This window comes from Mugil cephalus, chromosome 15 (assembly GCF_022458985.1).
Source record: "Mugil cephalus isolate CIBA_MC_2020 chromosome 15, CIBA_Mcephalus_1.1, whole genome shotgun sequence".
Lineage (NCBI taxonomy): Eukaryota > Metazoa > Chordata > Actinopteri > Mugiliformes > Mugilidae > Mugil > Mugil cephalus.
In genome coordinates, this window is record NC_061784.1 from 1,662,332 (window position 1) to 1,675,805 (window position 13,474).

Genomic DNA, 13,474 nt, shown 5'->3' on the forward strand with positions numbered 1-13,474 from the left:
GCAATAGCCTTCATGTGACAAGTGGTTCTGGTCGAGCAATGGATTGTAATGAATAATAATGCCTATTTGAGTAGGCAATTTTTATGAGATCATCTAATTATATGATATTTGACTCTTTCTTTCTGTGATGATGATTTCTGCAGCATGTGATTGATAAGGCTGTCAGAGCTAGAAGAAAGCACAGAGAAATGATGTGCTGCATGAGCACTCGGCCTGCATTGTAAGTCTAATCGAAATGGTAACAAAGACACTAGTCAGCTGTGACCTAATGGATGTGATTGGTAGGCTGTTTTTATCAGTCTGTAATTAAGTCAAATTACTGAGATAAGTACAGGTTTATTATTTAATGGAAGACTGTAGCAGTTTGTGAAATATTCACACAATGTGGTGCTGGGCCTCAGCTTCACAGTGGGCTTGTTACTTTACACTATACTGTGTAGCATGAGCTACATAAACTAATTTCTGAGCACATAATGAGCACAATGGGCTTACTTGTAACAACAGATATAACGAAAAGGAAATGACAGACATTTCATGATGAAGATCTAATGACTTATAATTAAAAATAAGGCATTTGATGTTAAAGTCTGATAACTGCTAATCATAACGTGATAGTATTTCAGCAACTATACGAACCTACACAGATATAAACGATACAAAGATTTAACAGTGTTTATTAACTTTACTACATATGAGGCATTTTGACTTACCAGTATGGACAAACATGTGCTTGACGTAGTTCTGTTTTGCAGTAAAGGTTTTACTGCAGAGAGTGCATTCATAGGGTTTCTTTTCCCCCTGACCAATTCCTCCAGCAGTCTGTTGTTGCTGAGCTGGCGCTTGCGGTACCGACATGGCGTTCGGGAATGATGGCATTGCAGGGGGCGGCACTGTCACAAACTGGGGTTGCTGTTGGCCAGGAAGGTAAAGGAAAGGCTTGTGGTCTCTAGCCGGCTGTGTGGGAAAGAGTGTGGGCAGGAAGGTGCTTCCAGCAGTGCCCATCACTTGGGAATTGCTGGTCACGGTGAGCGGCATCCTCAGGTTGCTGGTGTGTGATTCTGCCTGGCGCATGTACTGGGACATAGGACTGAGTTTGACTGAGTTTGGCAGGGTCTGCATCATGCTACTGTCACTAGTGCTGTGGGATGTGTCCCCGTCCTCTGTCTCTTGCACTTGCTCTGGAGACGAGTCATTGACCTCTATCTGCACTGGAGCTCCTTCAACTTGCTGCCCTTCCCCGCTCCCCTCTCGGCTAAAGCCCGTCATGTACGGCTGCTGCTCCATGGTATCTGGCTCCGTACTGAGGGAGGAGCTCACCCCTGAGTCAAAACTTTCAACCTTGGATTCACTCTCTACACCCTCAGTGTGGTCAGTGTCATCTTGGCAGTCCCCCATATTCTCATAGCAGCTGTAGTCGTCTTCGGCCTCTTGCTTTATGTGCATCCCTCCTGTTTGTAGGCGTACCGGTCGGGGTTGCTTGCGGCAGTGGGTGGACTCTGCTGTGGAAATGAAGCGATCGACCTGCTGAGATCTTTCCCGCGCATGGTTTATCCAGGGTGAATCTTGAGATTGCTGGTCCTTCTGAGTGCTGAGATTCGGATCATAATTTGTCGACAGAGGGTTAAGGTAAAGGGGTCGCTCGCGGGTGCCATTCTGCAGTGAGAGGCCAGGGTAAGAGTACAGTGATGTGTATGCACGATCCATGTTTTGCTGTGATGTTGCTTGCATATAGCCTGACTCTGCATCGCTGCTGGGCCCGGAGGTGCCGGACTCTGGTGTGCCGCGAGGTGTTTCCTGACCAGAATCTCCTGGTATAACAGGGAACCCCCCCGGCCCAGCCAGGCCCACATTCTGGGACACAATGCGGGTACACTCATCAATGACGGTCTTAATCTGTAGGATGCTGGCAGCAGTGAGGATCTGCAGAGCCTCTGACTGAGATACCCGCAGAATCCCGCTGTACATAAAGTCTATCAGCTTTTGGATGGATTGCACCGAGACCACAGAAGGGATCTCAATGTCGCTGTAGCCCAAGAGCAGCTTGTCCTGAAAAAAGGGGCTTCCAGCAGCCAGCACGCAGCGGTGAGCTCGCAGCATACTTCCATGGATCCGAACAGTCACGTCACAGAAGTGCCCACGGTTGCGCTGCTCATTGAGGGTCTCAAGTACAGAATTGCTGAAGTTGTGGAGATTGATGTTATGAATGCGCTCGGTCATCCCCTTGCAACTGATGTCACCTGCAAGGAGGAAGCAACACACCTGACTGAAAAACACTTGGACAACTAAAATAACCCCTTTAACTAATTCTTGTTTCATATCGCATAACATACTGCAGCTATCACATTAGGAAAAATAATTAAACTGTGCTGTGTGCATACTACGAACACACAGTGCCTTTTCCTGAACCACTTTTCATATGTAACAACCATGACACAGTATTACAATCAGTTTAAATGTATGCCAAGCAATATTGCTGTTTATTATAAACAGATATAATACAATTCATTAGAGGATTCTGAAAACAATAATTGAGATTTGGTAATGCTAACATTTTTCTTTAGTCCTCGTAATATTAGAATGACATTCAAATAATTTCAGAAACCCAACCTAATTTATTTCCTGAATTGCAGTTTTCAAAAAAAATCCTCATCACCATGGTGAAAGACAATTAAGATGGTTCCCATATAATTACTCCCAAGTTTTATTCAGTGAGTCTTTGTGAAATTCCTCCAACCACCATAGGGTGGCGCACTGGGCTTAGAGGACAACAGGCCTCTTTTGTTAGCCATGTGTTCACTGTGATGGCGTTTCCAAACTATCTGAGGAATACACTGGATATGACCCGGCTGATCAGCATGTAAGTTAACATGAGGTGTCTTCTTACCCAGTTATGCATTAAAAGAATGGATTGCACACCTAAACCTGATAGAGATTTTTTTTTTTTTTTTTTTTTTAAGTGACTGTAAAATGAATTTATTTGGCACAAAAACATGCTGGAGTGCAATTTTGGCTTTAAACTAAAGCACCTGACTTAATTTAAAATGCTTCTTAAACTCAGGAGTTTGCTTCAAATCAGGAATTCTGTCATCATGGAAAAAAAAATAATATTGTAGATATAATTCATGTACACTACACCTGTCAATATATAAATCATGTATTTATGTTAAAATGTCAGGCATGCTAGAACACATTGCTATTGTTCATCGTGAAAAAAAAAAAACTTGTAACACATGGAGAAACACTGTTTTTTGCATAATTATACTGACTATAAATACATTTAACAGGGTTACTAACCATTAAATTATATTTGACGGTGACAGGTTTGTTCATCCATTCGATTATACTTTAGTTTAAATTGCAGCAGTGTCAGTAAGAGTGTTGCGCAAAGTATTAATGATTATTTCCCGCTTAATCAAACCTAAAGGGTGAAAAAATGCTAATGAAAGCAGTCCAGTACTCACAGTTAGATGACGTTTTGTTAACAAGATGCTTGTGTGGCTGGTGATGAAGTGCGGGTCAAGCTTCAGTTTGCTGGTGGAGATGGCTGATCAGAGGCCTGGTGCTAGGCAAGGCTGTCAGTCCTCTCTGTCCAAATCATGTGTTGCTCTGCCACAGTGTTTGGAGGAGGGGAAAAAAAAGACAAAGACAAATCTTAATGCCACATACTGACTCGTCGATACTGCCACTCCTTTAATGAACCCGGAGCCACAGTAACATGAAGATCTGCCACCGACGTGCTGCAACAGATGAGTGAGTTTTTTAAACGAATGGGTGTTCCTGTGTGCATATGACCACAAACTACAAATCAAGGTTGGAAAAAAAAATATTGGCACTGCAGCCAGTTCTTTTCTCAACAGTTACCTTACCTGCTGAGCAACTAAACCACGCCTTTCCCAAAAAAGTGATTTGAATTTTTCGGCAATGCCTCCCACCTTTTTTCATTTGATCAAATACTATGATATCTGAGTATAATACAGATGCAGAGCAACACTGCAATAATAGAAAAGAGTCAAATATTAAACACACGAGGCATTCATTGAAAAATACAAGAAAGGCATTCAGCAACATTAAGCATGTGATGAGCTGGTTTGGTGACGCTAAGATAGCCTGACAATTGCTCTTATGCTGTACAAACACATTAGCAAGAAAACCGGAATCCAAATAATATAAAACCAACCACATTAAAATCACATACTCATGGTATCATTTAAGGTCAGGCAGGTTGGGGAAAAAATTAAATTTACAAATTCTCTCCCACACTGTTTCCAACAAGAATTACAACAAATGAAGCTTCAAAAGTATCTGGGAATTAAACGGCATGTGAGAATGGGAATATTTATCATTAATTTGAGCTGGGATTTTATTTCCACGTATGATCTGACATGACTTTTATGAGTAAAAGACAATTAATGGCAGCCGCGCTTGCTACGACACGGACATCAAGTGCTCTCTGAAATGCCAGCGAGTGCAATGTGTTGTGTGTTGGATGAACAGAGCGTGGCTAGGATTTGACCAGACCTGCACATTAATGTTGACACAAATTATTCTTTTGCAGCTCTCAAGTAAAAGAACACACCTCCCACTTTTAGACACTGGGGAGAAAATCCACAGATGAAAACAATTTAATTTTAAGCAGGTGACCTCACGTACCCTCTGGTACAGGGACCACTATCTGCCTGTACGTCTCACATGTTTCTGCGAAAAGGTAATAATAAATGTTAGGCCACAAATGCTTTATTATCTATAATTTTGAAGCAGAATATCTTGGTGAAACGTGTAATAGCTGTGCTCACAAGCTGTTCTGGGTCCGCAGGCCTCATTTAGGAAGTAAAGCAAGCGGTGATATATGTGTTTTTTTTTCTGAGATGTTCTTTCAACTAACAAATTTGATGATCAGATATAGACAAGTAATAGCGTGTTTAGCAGCAGAGGGGGATTACTCGATACTGAGACGGTTTATTCTTTGACACTAAAGCGTGCGTACACACACATTTGTGTATTCCTCCATCTTGGTCAGGTCAGAAAAGGCATTAAAGTGAAATTCTTAACACCTACAATTAAAATTAAACATTAACCCTTTTCTGTTGTACCTGAAATAACCCATCAAAATCTTTTATTATAGACCTCAATAAAGGCCTGAACCACAAGCATGAGCCTAGATCTACTGCCTAACTCGGCACAACCCAAAACACAGCTGAGTATACTGTAGGTGTGACTTTCCCCTTAACCTCAGCGTTATTACTTAAATATATTGGAACTGAAAGTCAAGCCCAACAGAAATGCCATCATTACAAAGCCTTCTTTTTATCGCGCTGCAGCACATGTACAATTTGACCTTTTTTTGGTTTCCTGCGGGGTACAGTTAGAAATCCAACTGTGGGCTTTTTTTGTCTCTACTGTAAAGACAATGCAAACATATATGTTTCCTCTTCATATTCCCTCTCCCATCGAGACATGTAAATCCACCTGCCCAAGGGGTAAAGTGAGGTGAATGCTGGCAACAAAGGAGCAGGCCAAGGCAAGCGGGCTTCAGTTGCCCAGACTGCCACTCACAACACTGATTCCATTTTAGCCGTGACACAGTGGGTGAGCAGCAGCCAGCGCCTACCTGCAGTGAATTCTAATCAGCCCAGGGGTCTGTCTCCCTCCCTCCCTCCTGTACCCTGCCTTGGACTAAAGGGGCTGATGATCCTTCAAAATTAATTAGATCCTTGTAGGAGGCGGCCATTTTCTTTCACTTCCCAATGCTCAGACCAAAAAAAAAATTTTTAAACCAGACTAAATTAAGGGTGTGTACCCCACCCCCCTATTGATTTCTTTCTCTATCTGGGTGTGTGTCTACCTGTTTCCTGTTTCATCATGTTGAAACTCTCTCTGTCTTTCCTTCCATCCGTCTATCTCTCCGTCTGCACCCCCTCCTCTCTCTCCCTCCCTCCCTACAAACCTTCCCCGACACCCTCCGCCCCTCTCTAGGCTGCCTCCATTCTCCCAGCTCTGTGTCTGCCTCTGTGGAGTTTGCTGTCAATAAATCCCCAGAGGTCAGTTTGTCTGCTGGAAATCAGACACAATGCTTCAGACCGCCAATGCAATGCATGCTCTGCTGCTGCCGCCACAACAAAGACTGAGAAAGGGGTGGAGGATGAGGGAGAGGGAGGGGAGGGGACGGGGGCAAAAAGAAAAAAAAAAAAAAGAAATTAAGACAGGGAGATGAGGGCTGCAACTTCACCAGCCAGACTCCAGGTTAATCAGCTGCCTGTATTAGGTGACAAGCTCATGAAATACGCTGCATCGAATTGGACATTAGTTAATCAAGGGGTGGGGGGTGGGGGTTAAAATTGTCAGGATGGGGGATGGGGGTTGAGAACAGACATAAGAGGCATGCTCATGAAAGGAGCAGTATCAGCCATGTGAATAATGTACATCTTGAATATGCAAATACTGCTTACAACACACACTACAAGCATATATTCAAGGCCCCTGGTGCATTTCGGTTTGGAGACAAAGGGGCCACGGGGCATTATGAAAAGCTCATGTCCATGCTTGTGCATACAGCATCCTGATGAATCTCGCACAGATTTGCATCTGTCAAGAGCGTCTTGCGCTACACCGTAATAACAATAAGTTTGCTTAACAATTACAGTCCAATGTTGGAATTATTCATTTAAATCATCCATTCATGTTAAGCGCAGAAATTATGCTTTAATAGCGTGGTTTGAATATGTGATCTGATATAATTCACTTCACAATGTAAATATGCAGCGTCGTTCTAAGTGTCGATCTGATGGGAGACAACTGAAGGTGTGTTTGATTAAGACTCAACTTGTTTGTTTCACACCTCTGATAAAACACATGCAGACACACCTCACTGTCATCGTAAACTTTTCTAACGAAAAACAACAAAATAAAATAATAAATTTTTTTTTCTAACGTTATCGTGCTATGGGTTGCCTTTGATCTGCGCTATTAAAAATTATTCATCTCTGGCCAACAACAGCGCCAGCTGATTAAATTGGAGTGATTCAGAGTGCCCTGTCTCTTATTACCTTTTGAGTGTTGCTCTATAAGGCCGCAAAACACTTAACAGGTAAGTAATGTAGCGTAAACTCCCATACAATTCAGGGAAGTTGCAGAAAAACACATCCCAGTCTCAAGATTTAATTGATTTGCCTTTATAGCAGTCGCTGAATATCACCAACAAGCACTCGTAGGCTGTTGACAAGTTGAGCCAAGACTTTCACACACTGTTTTTTTTTCCGTTTCTCCTGCTCCCTTGACTGAAATTGTAGGGTGCAACATCACATAACCGATGAAATATTTTTGGAACCTGTTTGAAATAATAATCTTAACACGTTTGAATCACATTTGATGCAGCTGCCACATGAATTATCTTTCTGAACTTTGAACTGGCTCTTCACCTACAAAAGACGTGGGACTACTGATTCTTCCTTCACTGCTATAGTTTCGATTTTAAGCTCCCCACCAGAAACGTTTTTTCAAAATATGCAAACAACATAAAATAGCATCTCAATAACAATTTCCCTCCGTCGACTGCTGTCTTACTCAGTTAATGCCTTGTGAAGTAATTACACCAATGTAATGTTGTGACCGCTGCTCAGTTAAAATTGCTTGAACAAACTGCATTACTCTCATGCATTTCGGTGAATCACACACTAACTTGTACCACTGTTAACTCCTTGTAGTCAGTCAGACGAATGCTCATGTTTAGTTCCACTGCCACTAAAAATGTCTCAGCAGATAGCACAGCAGATTAATGTGTTAAGATATTCGGTCCAACCGAAAGCCACTCGGTGTGACAGGATGTGCGGCTTTCAAATAAATTCCTCATACAAACAAATAACAATAAACACTGCAATACCATTACACAAGTAGAAGACAGTTAAAGGAGGACAGCTTGTTCAACTTCGTCATTTTCTGTCAAAAACACACCCACTGCCACCCGCTATCCATTGCAGTTCCATTGTGTATTTACAGATGGGAGGATAATCTACTTCTAATATACTTTCTTCAGACAAAGTCCACACAAACACTCAGGAATTAGTAAAATTTCTATAACTGTATTTTATGAAGTTTCCTCTAAGAGCACAGATGGAGGAAAAAACTAACTGCCAAACTCTTGGCTTACATCCATTTAAAATTAAAAGCAGTACGTCATTTTGGTGATGGAACCGAGTTTTTTTTTTTTTTTTTTTAATAACTCCGATTTGGCAAATGGCTCTGCTTTTGTTAATGAGCATTTGACCAAAAAGAACCATCTGACTACTCACATGATAGTCTCCAAAACACCTCTAACCCCCCGAAGCAGATAATGCTGAATTCAAGAGTTATCATTTAGGCACAAGTGTCCACGGCAACCGCCTCTCTACTGCTACTACACATGTCAAGGACATTTTACCACTCCACAAAGGGACCTCACAGACCATTAAGAGATCTTCATGAATATATGCTCACATAGGACTTCTCCGTCTATTACAATAAAGAGCGATTAATACGTGCAGCGAGGCAAGAGATCTTATGTCTCTATTTAAGGCTGGACAGTAAACAGAGGTGCCGTAACGACAAAGGAAACAAAGTGTCTCTTGACTTTTTGTCCTTGAGAGATAAACAAGAAAAAAAAAAAGTTTGTCCTGAATTATGAGAGGACAGTGTGGGACCTTTGCAGACATGCAGGCAGTTCTTACACTGTACAGTATTGCACAGGCTCTGGACGTGTAAAGAGTGACTGTATACTGTCAATGAAGCCTCACACTCAGTATTTGGAGCTCAGGAAACAGCAAAAAAAATGTTTTTTTTGTTGTTTTTAATATACACGTGTGCAGTGCGTGTGTATATAGATATATATACATGTGTATTTTTATATACATATATATATATATATATATGTATTCACGCACTGCACACGTGTGGTCTAAACAGCAGCATCTTAGATAAGTAAACACTTTTTTTTTAAACTGACACATGCATTAACACGTGTGCTGTAAATTTATTTGCCATCTGAGCCTATAATCTAAACGATAATTTAACCACCTGCAGTGAATTCTGACATTATTAATCCACCACGTGTTTGTGAGTAATTGTGAGCAGCTTCAGGAGTTCGGCTGCCATGTGTTTCACCAGCAGCTGCACGAGGGAGCACGAGCCAGTGCCGTGATGGTCCAGCATAGAGCTGAACTTTCACAAAACGCATGAGGGAGGTGCTTAAAGCAGTACAGCAGCTCTGGTAGCCGGGCCCGCGCTTCAAGGGTCAGCAATCTAGTGTCTCTCACAGAATATGGTGAGCCCAGTTAAAAGGATTCAGCAGGCTACAAAAACTGTTAACACGCTGCATGTTTGCCTAGGGAAACAGTGAAAGTGGTCATTTCAAAAAAGTGATATGATGTAACGTATTTCTTCTGTCTGTAGCTACAACAACACGAATGCCATTGGGCTGAGACAGAACGTGAGGCATAGTTCATGTTACATCCTCCCCAAGTGAAGATTTTCCTCACTGAATAATCCAGCGGACTAAATATAAAGATTTTGCGTTTATTTTGAGCCCTATGGACATTAGAGGAGTTTAATGTATTTTTAGTTTGGCAAGCTGTTGTGTAGTAAATACAGATTATATATGTCTCCTCAGCTCATTTGACATCTAAAAGTGTAATGCTGACACACTGTAAAACAGTCGACCGCAAGATTGCCCTATATACACCAGGAGTTGGTAAGTTCAGTGGACTGCAGGCTGGCTGATCAGTTAGATGTAGTGACTGAAACAAAAGTTGGCTCAAAGGGTTTCTGTTAATACAATGGGGTTTTGGAAGGTGTGTGTGTGGTAGAGGGGGCAATGTACCACATTAGGAAACTTTATCCATACAATACTGTGTTGCAAGACAAACTTGTTAAGCAAGCCAACTACAGAATTTCACAAGAAATGAGAGAAAGGCCAAGAATTCCCCCTTCTGGTATTGTGTTAATCTCATTCTACCATTAGCAAAGGCAAAGAAAATTGAGGTCTAGATGTTATTTAGGAATTTGAGCTAACTGAAACGTTACGGTGCTGCATAACATTTCAGTTAGCTCGTATTTCTAAACACCGAACAGACAGAAAACATAGGAACAATAAGGTCATTCAGTCTGAAGACAGTATCAGTTGTCATAGGATATTTATGACGAGTAGAGACATTTTGCAAAACTGTACTGAAAGAATGATATCAGTCACACACACTGCTACTCAGTAAATATGAACACAGATAGTGTCACAAAAATGTGCGCACAACTCACACCTATGATGTTCACTGTAGTGTGGTACACTTCCTTACAGAAACTTAGTGAAATGTGTCAATATTTGAAGCAAAATTACACTCTAAATGCTTTTTAATTTAAGGCTGCTGTTCGAGCTTTATTGCACAACACTGCGTTGTAACTTTGTCTCACAACCTGTTTTTAGCAGCTGACGGCTAAAGACTATGTTGGGGCCGCCAGTTGGTGCGGTTACACTAGTTCTATTGCATATATGTACTTGTGCATAGCTGCTAATTGCTCCATGTACGTGCATGACTTCTCTGTGTGGTTAGGTTGTGTTATATCAATTATATCAGGTGGGTGCCTGATTTATTCTTTAGCTTTAGGTTAGCTGTTCAATGCACAATATTTAGTGAATGGACTAACCCATTACCTGAGATGCACAGTTATCCAAATAAAATGCACATATTGTATATAAAAATAAAAAAGTATTCCCCTGGAAGATCAAGGATATAAGCAGTAAAACTGAATTAAAATGCATTAATGCTATGATGAGGTGGCTATTTTTACTGGATAATAAATGCAGCTTTTGTTCTGTTCTTTTATTTCTGCCTTTTTTGCATCTTCTATTGGGAAAACCAGTGTAGCTGTACAAGCTGTAATTAAAGCAAACCCCAGTTGGTTTGTAATGTGTTTGTATTACATTACTTGGCTATCGTTGTTTGTTGCTATGCAGTCACCACCAACAACATACCACATTTGTTTGTTCCATATCACTACACTTCCTATTATGATTGCTGTAGTTACGGTAGTCCTCTCTGATGTACAGAAAACACTAGTGAGTCAATACAGAGTGAATTAAGCCTAAAGTAAAGTGATAACATGAGAACCCATCAGCTCTGTTTATAATAATCATATGGCTATAATCATATGTGTGGTCTGTTGCAGCAGAAACATCATGTTTGATGATAACAGACAGAATGTAAACTAAGCTGATCGTCTGTTTCTGGAAACATTACTGAAACCAGATTCAGTGCGTCCTCATTGTATGCCTCCAGTGAAATTGTAGTTTGCTTCCATGTCTGTCAGCTCCTACATGACGTGAACAATTTTAAGGCACTGAATACAATTTGAACGATTCTTACAATTCTTAGATGTCACTACATTTCCATTATAGATATTAGAAATCTATGTAAAATTACTGTTTGAATTCTTCATTTGTGAGAAGTCCCTGTGACCTCTGACTTCCAAAAACCTAATCAGTTTGTCCTGCACTTACAGTAAACTTCTGTGTCAAATTTGGAGAAATTTGTTAAAGGATTTCCTCAGATATCCCATCCATGAGAATAACACAACGATATGGCTAACATCACTAGTCCAGGAACTCAAAGGTATGAACATCAAGGTATGTGGGTATATTCAGTAGGTCATATTACAAAAGTGGTACTTATAAATCATTTGTACTGCCCTGGTTAGATTGAGAGGTTCAAGAATTTTAGGGTTGGAAATCTAATAGTATACCTTTAGGAGCTAGCTCCTATTACCTTTGTGGTTTCTCTGTGTGTTAGCCGAGTGACCTGGTGTCTTCTAAATGCATGTTGGGATATGCTGGACTGGCCCTGAACAGAAGCACGAACAGAAAAAATACTACATGAATGAATGAATGTTGAGACACTAGCCAGCAACAAAGCCTACTACACTCAAAGGGCATTTTGCAATTTTGCCTGTAATGCATTCAGGTGAGTTAACCCATACATTGACATTTCAAGAGGAAAATAAGCTTAGTGTGCATAGCAGCTGCCATAAGTACTCATTTAAAGTTATTTTATCTAAACATTTCAATGAATTGAGAACTGCTGCTAGTGCTGAACCATTACACATCTGAAGGAGCCCGACACAAGGACTGCATCTGCAGTGAATATTTGATGGTGTTTCATGAATGCCACTGGAATAATCACGTTCTTATTTTTCTTTACTCACTGATAAATGTCAAACCTTTTGCAAAACAAAGCAATAGTGATAATTGTCTTGCCATTTGTTTTTGAACAGGTTAAGATTGTATTGCCTTAGTCATTTGTCTTAAATCAACCTTATAAAAAATCATAAGCATGTCTTTTATAGTTGTTAATACAGTGGGTCATTGCTCAAATTAACAATGATTTTGAGCTATTTCATTTTAAATATGCTTCGACAAAGGTTAATATATATATTTTTTTAATTATATCTATATTTATACACAGTATAAAGGCACATTTTGGGGCAATACACGATGTATTAAGTATCAGAACAAATATTACTTAAAAATGTATAAAGTGTTTTTTTTTCTTAAAGAATTTCAATCCAAAGCAAAATTCCTGACAGTGATTTCTTTCAGTTAAAGCTTTGTTGCTGTTGATTATACCCCTAAAAAACCTTGATATTCCTCGTAAAAGACCTATGATAGTAGTGAAATTTAAATTTAAATTTTATGGTGTGGTGACGGTTTCGTACTGTTAATTTTAATTTCGCCAATTTAGTATTTTCATTGAGAAAAAAAGCAAAACAAAAAGAACAGTGTAGCTGTAAACCAAACCCCAGTTGGTTTGTAATGGGTTTGAATTAATTATGCGGTGAATGTAAATTATGCAATGCAATGAATCACCAACAACAATATGAGATATATGTGTATTGACTTATGATTCGATTATGATTATGCTGGAGTTCAGGCTGTCCTCTCTGATGTACAAAACACATTATAGGTCAATACAAAGTTTCTTTTGCACAATAAAATGAGCTTAGCATAGTGAAGAATTTGAAGAAATTTAACAGAAGTCTTTCCGCACAACTTCTGAAAGAAGTTGACCTTTTGGATATAAACCTTCAACATAATTACCGTATGAATGTTTCAGTTATGAGAGGTCACTGTTACCTTTGACCAGCAAACTCTAAACAATTCTTCCTGCCTGGAGTCGACATGCACTTCTGTGCCAAATTGGAAGAAATTCCCTCGGGGCATGCCTGAGATATCACATGAATGGATATGTTTGAGAGATTGTATAGCAAATGTGCTACTTCTATTTTGCATGGCTTAAAGTAGAGGTTTGTACAATGTTGTACATTATTTAGAATTTTCAGTCAGTTTTTCTGCAAGCAAATTTAATGAAGGCTACTGTCTTTAACTTATGATGAATGTACATGACCTGTAAGTCATTACTGTTGGCCAGCAGGTGACTTCTAGCTAAGTTTGTAAATTATA

General features: G+C 40.1%; 1 protein-coding gene across 3 annotated transcripts in view; it reads right to left on the reverse strand.

The window, feature by feature from the left end:
* The window catches only part of zbtb20 (zinc finger and BTB domain containing 20), a 34,274-nt gene that overhangs the window by 13,217 nt on the left and 7,583 nt on the right, over positions 1–13,474 (reverse strand). For 2 of the 3 annotated variants that reach the window (XM_047606627.1, XM_047606628.1), the window contains 2 exons: positions 3,462–3,606; positions 711–2,237 (listed from right to left, as the gene is read on the reverse strand). In XM_047606627.1, the coding sequence (XP_047462583.1) occupies positions 711–2,217 (1,507 nt within the window). In that variant the 5' untranslated portion in view covers positions 2,218–2,237; positions 3,462–3,606. Of the gene's footprint in view, positions 1–710; positions 2,238–3,461; positions 3,607–11,783; positions 11,859–13,474 lie in introns of all 3 variants that reach the window. The other variant, XM_047606629.1, reaches the window with a different exon arrangement.